At 44.4% G+C, this 7,189-nt stretch overlaps 1 protein-coding gene across 1 annotated transcript in view; it reads left to right on the top strand.

Annotated features, from left to right (window-relative positions):
- The first annotated feature begins 1,434 nt into the window (after positions 1 to 1,434).
- The window catches only part of TRAPPC10 (trafficking protein particle complex subunit 10), a 185,440-nt gene continuing 179,685 nt past the window's right edge, over positions 1,435 to 7,189 (top strand). The window contains exon 1 of the mRNA XM_007947252.2: positions 1,435 to 1,501. Coding sequence (XP_007945443.2) covers positions 1,435 to 1,501 — 67 coding nt within the window. The remainder of the gene's footprint in view (positions 1,502 to 7,189) is intronic.

Here is a 7,189-nt window from a genome sequence, read left to right as displayed (position 1 = left end):
TTCCTTCCGAGGAGTGGCTGGTGGGTTTGAACCGCCAGCCTTCTGGTTAGCAGTCAAGTGCTTTAGGCACTATGCTACCAGAGCTCCTGCCATTGACTGCAATTCCCCACAATATAACAGCTCTCTTCCCACTTTCTCCCTGTAGTTTATCTATTCCGAGTCCTTCCCTTCCAAGTACTCCCGTCCTCCCGCGCCCCCCCCCCCAGCTATCTCCTTGTGTAAACACCGCCCTTCTATTCTCCCCAATTCTCACTTCTAAGGCACATTCTGGTTATAATTCCTCTGAGACATTTTGTTGGGAGCTCTGGTAGCATAGTGGCTAAGGCACTTGACTGCTAACCACAAGGCTGGTGGTTCAAACCCACCAGCCACTCCTCGGAAGGAAGATGGGGCAATTTATTTCCATAGTGATACTGCTTCAGAAACCCAAGGAGGGCTCACTATGAGTCGGTCCGACTGGACGGCACATAAGAAGAAGAAGAAGAAGACATTCATTCGTACTTCTAGCAGTCCATGGTACATTCAATATTTCTTGCCAACACCACAGTTGAAATTCATCAATTAATTCTTCAGTCTTCCTTAATTGTCCAGCTCTCACAGGTATATGCGACTACTGAAAATACCATGGCGTGGGTCAAGCGCAGGTCAGTCTTCAAAATGATATCTTTGCTCTTAAACACTTGAAAGAAGTCTTTTGACACAGATTTGCCCAAGGCAACACGTCACCTGATTTATTGATTGCTGCTTCCACAAGGCATTTGACTGCTAACCAGAAGGCTGGCGGTTCAAATCTACCAGCCACTCTTCAGAAGGAAGGTTGGGCAATCTACTTCCGTAGTGATACCGCCTCGGAAACCCAAGGAGGGGTCGCTATGAGTCGAATCCGACTCCGTGGCGGTGAGTTTGGTTTTTGGTTGTTTGGCTTCCATAGGTGCTGACCGTGGATTAATTTAGTATCACTAAATTGTACACTTGAAAAATGTTGAATTGGCAAACGTTGTGGTATATATATATTTACTACAATTAAAAAAAAACTCCTTTGACACTGTCTCCACCCCCGCTTCCCGCCCGCACCACAGCCCTCCAGAACAGCAGCTGCCTGCTCGGGGACGCTTTAGTCTCTGCGGGGATTCTCCGCGGCGCTACGCAGAGACCACCCTCCATCCTCTTTTCAGTCGGTGGACAATGCGGCGCAAGAGCCCTCCCCTTTAAGGCTCGCGCTCCCAGGAAGTGGTAATGCTCCGGCGCCGAACCGGAAGTGGATGCGGCCGGCGGCGGGCGGCAGCGGCAGCACGGCCGGCTGGGAGCTTCCTCGCGGGCCGGGCGACCGTCGCTGTCGCGGCCGGCTGCGCCGCTTAGGCTCGGGCTGGGCCCGGCACGGCCTCGGGCCTGCCCATGGGGCGCGGGGGGCCGGGCAGGTAACGCCGGATGCCCATGGACGCCCCTGAAGAGCCGCTGCCGCCGGTGATCTACACCATGGAGAATAAGCCCATCGTTACCTGTAAGTTCGCGCTCGGCGCGGGAGCGGGCGGCGGCCGTTACCTTGGGACCCTGGGACCCCGGGGACCCTTGTCCGGTATCCTGTGGCCCCTAGCCGCCTGGTTCTCTTGTTGCGGTCGTGCCACTTCCTGGAGGTGTGGCCAGGGCGGTGGCAGTGGTGGCGACCTCTAACCCCACCAGGGCGCTCTTTGACCCCTTTGGGGAGCTCTCGGTCCTAGCTTCGGCCCCCTAGTCCCTCCAGTAGGGTCTGCTGGGCATTTCCGTGCAGTTGATAGCTAGCGGGCAGTACCCACCTTCACTCCCATTGACCTCGAACCCTGCCCTGGGCGACCTCCGACCATCCAGCAAGGCCCACTGGACATTTCCGTGCAGTTTGACAGCAATGGGTAGAACCCTCCCGGAACGCGGGCGCATGGCCAACATCGAGGGCGCGCATTGGCGGCCCAGCGGTGCTCCTGCCTACGGAATGAGGCTGTTCATTCAGTAGGGCCGGTCCTCTTCTTCCAGGCACTCCGTTCTCCCGGGGAAGATCCTAATGGCCTTCAGATTTGCAAGCATTGACGGATTTTACATGCATTTATTATATGGGAAATCATAGGCTTGTACTTCAGTGAAGTGTTAGAACTGTACAGATGCAATCCATTGGTAAAACGTACTTCGATGAGAATGACAGCTCTTACTGATTGAGCCCTGGCTGCAAATCAGGCCGCATTATCTCATTTTATTCTTTACCTCAGTCTTTTCACCCAAAGGTTAAGACAGTTTTACAGCTGAAAAACAAACAAACCATTTTACAGGTGAGAAAACCGAGGCTCAGGGAGGTTAGGTGAGCTGCTGCTCCACCATAAACAGGCTGACTGGCAGATCAACATTCTTGACCATTAAACCTTTCGCTTTGTTTTGGGTATCAGTTTGTTTTTTTTTTAAAGCCACGTGCAGTGTATACTCAAAGGAACTTTTTTCTCTTAAGTTTTACAAGTGTGACTTTAGAATTAAATACTTCTTATTGCAGTGTTGGCTGACATTTTGATGACTTGCAGAGAGGTTTCACGGTAAGGATCTGTGTCCCTTGACGGTGCTCTGTGTCTTTATAAATGTGTGCAGTTTGTTTTTTCAAATGGTCTTCTGTGCTTGGAGAGGAAGTACTCTTTCTATAGCAAAATCTGGGCACTAAGGCTGTTGGAGCACTCTCCTTCCATTTCTTTTATTTTTCTTTTTTCTGATTAATGGCCATACTCCTTATATACTTATCTAGTCAGACCCTTAAGAAGTTGTATTTTTTAAAGTTTAAGTTTGTTGATTCATCATTAGATGAAGCTTTCTTAGGGAAATGAGCTTTATCTCTTCTAAATTTGGGAAACTTGAATAGCTCAGAAATAGCTGGGTGTTTTTCCTCAGACTATTTGTCAACTAGAAGTCTTATCCAAGTCTGCTCCTTCAGTCCGAGAGGATGCATGTATATAAAGAGGGTTGGAGGTGCTGCAATTTTAAAGTGCTTTCTGAATCCCTGGGGAAGATGAAGCCCTTCTCAGTGTGGTTCTCACATGAGAGTCCTAATGCTTTCCAGATCATGAAACCATCTCTCACAAAGTGCTGTGCACATTGTGATGCTAGATACATATTGCTTATCAGGCATGTGCATATCTAATTATATTTCAGACCCCTTAGCTTACATCTTAATAGCAGTATGTTTCAGTAGCATTGTGTTAATGCATTTCTGAAGACAAAATTCCTGTAGCTGTACTGGATTTAGGTTGGCGGTTCAAACTCACCAGCCACTCCTTGGAAGGAAGGTTGGCGATGTATTTCCTTAGTGATATCGCCTCGGAACCCCAAGGAGGGGTCGCTATGAGTTGGGTCCGACTCCACGGCACATAACAACAATGGGTAGAATTTGTCATCTTAGTGGTAAATGTTTCAGATACATGTTTCATGTGAAGTTCCTCTCTCTCTTTCTCTCACACACACATACACCACAGATAACTAATGGACACAGTTACTTTTCCCAACAGATTTATTAGAATACCATAAAGGTTTCTTTCCTATCTTTTTAAAGTGTTGTCTCTGCTGATGCTTTTGGAGTATTGGAAGGTACAACCTTTCATTCTCTGAAGTTTCAGAAAAGGGGTTTCTAGAAACGTTCAGAGAAAATAACTTGAAATATAAGAAGATTTCTTTAAAATTAAATATCTTTTTAAAGTTTTAGAAAGGCTGACTTCAAAGTTCACACTTGAAATTCCATTTTATCTGGAGCTGACACTTTGGTAAGTATTGTTGTCCTAGTTTTACTTCATATCTTTATCTTGTTCCCCTCTTTTCAGCTTATAAGTTTTGAAGGGAGAAGCTAGTGTAACTCATCTAGACAAAGGTAGTAGAAAAATTGCTTTGAAAATCCACCCAGAGACTAATTTACTCTTTAAAACCATTTTCATACTGTGCACATAGTTCTCACTTTACAATGTAACATTTTTGTTTTCAAAAGTCTTTTTAAGCCATCTTTGAAGCATCATTACCTCAAGTCTTCTTGAATACTTGTCTAGTCACTTCACTCTTAGGATGTCTCTTTTGTTCATTTTAAAATGAAAGCAGACTTTGTAGGTGTTTTCTAATTTCTTTCATAGAATTTAGAACATTTTCCTTTAGTGAAAAGGCAGTCTGTTTAGGCCTTTTGGAGAAGGACAAGCAATCCTCAACTTATGACAGGGCTGTGTAATAACGACTCTGTCATAAAAGTTAGTTGTTACATAAGTTGAACACCTCATTTTTCTTTATTTGTCATTGCCTTTTATTATCAGTGTCTTTATAAGTCATAATGTTGAACATCTGCAAGTGAGCACCTGAGAATGGCAAGATAAGCAAATTATGTGTTGCAATTTTGTACCACCAGCCACTCCTCGGAAGGAAAGTTGGGCAATCCTACTTCTGTAGTGATACTGCCTCGGAAACCCAAGGAGGGGTCGCTATGAGTCAGGCCGACTCCACGGCAAATAACAACAACAACAACATACAAACAATAAGATGTGTTGTTGTTGTTATGTGCCCTTGAGTCGGACCTTACTCATAGCAACCCCTCCTTGGGTTTCCAAGTTTCCAAGGTGGTATCACTACAGAAGTAGATTGCCCAACCTTCCTTCCGAGGAGTGGCTGGTGGGTTTGAACCACCAGTCTTCTGGTTAGCAGTCAAGTGCCTTAGGCACTATGCTACCAGAGGTCCTAACAATAAGATGTACAAAAAAAAAAAAACCCACAAAAAAAACCCCCAAAACCATAGACGATTATAAGCATAGTTTGTGGTAACTTGAATTTGTCATAAGTTGGGGACTATCTGTATGTAGAATGTAACTAGTTTAGGTTAGGGAGTCCCTGGCTGGTGCAAACAGTTAACTCTCGACTGCAAACAGAAAAGTTGGAGGTTTGATTCCATTCAGAGATGCTTTGGAGGAAAGGCATGGCAGTCTGCTTCCAAAAAATCTGCTGTTGAAAACTCTATGGAGCACAGTTCAACTCTAAAACACATGGGGTCACCATGAGTTGCAGTTCACTTGACAGCAACTCTTATTGGTAGCTTAATAAGTTTAGGAACTATTTATATGTGGATGTGAGAAAATTGAAAAATCCCCAGGGTAAGTCTAATAGATTATTGTTTGAAAACATTGCTGAATCATTTAAATAACATTCTGGAGCTACTTAAAAGTTTTAATGGACTGTTATGCATAATCAAGAGTTTACTAACCTCCTGCACAGATGTCTCCAGGGAAGATGAGCCTTGTTATCTCGATAGGAATCTATTTGAATTTGATAACTTAAAAGTTTATAAACACCGAAGAATACATCTGAAATGTAAGGGGACTTCTACTGAACACCTAGTAATTCTTTTTTTTTTTTAATTGTGATTTGGGTGAAGATTTACAGAGCAAATTCACTTTCCATACAGCAGTTCACATACATTTTGTCTCATGACATTGACCACAATGCAACAGCTCCCCTCCTCTTCCCTGTGTCCATCCCTCCGTGTACTCCTGCCCCCTGAGCTGTCTCCCTGTGCATAAGCAGCCCTTCTTTCTCCCATGATTGTTCTCTCCAAGGAGTGTATCTACCTCAGGTAAATGTTCAACTCATATACCTGTCTTTTGTTTGGCTGTTGTGTGTTCAATTCCAGACCTGAAGGGAAGCTAGGGGCCCTAGTCTCAGTGGTTCCACTAGGCTGTATTGGAACAGCAAACCTGGTCCCCACCCCCCTTTGTTTTTTTTTCCTCCAAATGATTTTGTGTTTTGTTCCACATTATTCTCCCTCTCTATCAAGGATCTCCTACATAGATCCCCTTCCAAGTGGATGACTGTGGTAGCCAGACACCATCTAGTTCTGATCTCATAGTTGTATAGGCTGCAGATCGGATGGTGTACCAGTCGCTTGGACTAATTGTTTCCATGAATTTTGTTTTTCTTCATTCTTCTTTGCTCTGGACGAGGAGAGACCCATCATTGCATCTCGATGGCAGCTTGCTAGCTTTTAAGATCCCAGTTGCTACTCGCCGAAGTAGGAGGTGGAACAATGTTTTGTGTAGTGTGTTATGCCAATTGAGCTTGATGTCTTCTGTGACTATGATCCTGAGCCCAAAGGTTCAACTACTCTGTCGCTCTGGGTAGCTGGCTGTGACCAAGCAGTGACCACAACCTTGCCCTTGTCAACTCTACTATATACCTGGGAATTCTGGTCATTCACATAAACTTATAGGACCACTGTCTGCCATCCCTATACATGTTCTTGGATACACTCCCCACTTCATGGACATACCAGTAGTTCAGTCTGTCTACCCATTTATCCACACTTATACCCATGATTGCCTTCACTGACAATGCAGTACTGTACGTGCAAAAGGGTTCATCTTTGTTGTCTGTACCTCCCATGTACCTCTCTATGTCTTTCTCTTCCTCAGTGCCATCATGTGGGTCACTCACATTTGGTACATTGCCCTTCTCTTCTCCCAAATCAATACTTATCTCTGTCTGACAGAGTTCCCTACCCTACCCTCCCACCCCTGATAACCAACAAAGAAAATTTCCTTCTATAGGTAAACCTTTCCTTGACTTTTACAATAACGGACTAATATAATATTTGTCCTTTTGTGATTGACTTATTTCACTCAGCATAATGACCGCCAAGTTCATCCATGTTATGCGGTGTTTTGCAAATTCTACATTATTCTTTAGCATTGCATAGTATTCCATTGTGTGTATGTACCATAGTTTGGTTATCCATTCCTGAGTTGATGGACACCTAGGTTGTTTCCATCTTTTGGCTATTTAAATAATGCTGCGATGAACATGGATTTGCATATATCTATTCTTGTCATGGCTCTCACTTCTTTAGGGTATATACCTAGTAATGGAATGGCTGAGTCAAATGGTATTTCTAATTCCATCTTCTGAAGGAAACACCATACTGCTTTCCACAATGGTTGTACCATTTTACAGTCACACCAGCAGTGTATGAGAGTCCCAATATCTCCACAACCTCGCCAGCATGTGTTATTTTCTGTCTTGTTGAACTTTGCTACTAGTGCTGGAGCAAGATGGTACCCCATTGTTGTTTTGATTTGCATGTCTCTAATAGCTAATGATCATGAGCATTTCTTCATATGTTTGTTGGCCGCTTGAATATCCTCCTTGGTGAAGTGTCTATTCATGT

Source organism: Orycteropus afer, unplaced genomic scaffold (genome assembly GCF_000298275.1).
Source record: "Orycteropus afer afer isolate SDZICR_OR568_19922 unplaced genomic scaffold, OryAfe1.0 scaffold00179, whole genome shotgun sequence".
Taxonomy (NCBI): Eukaryota; Metazoa; Chordata; class Mammalia; order Tubulidentata; family Orycteropodidae; genus Orycteropus; species Orycteropus afer.
The sequence above is the reverse complement of the archived record's forward strand: the minus strand, read 5'-3'. Positions and strand labels throughout refer to the sequence as shown.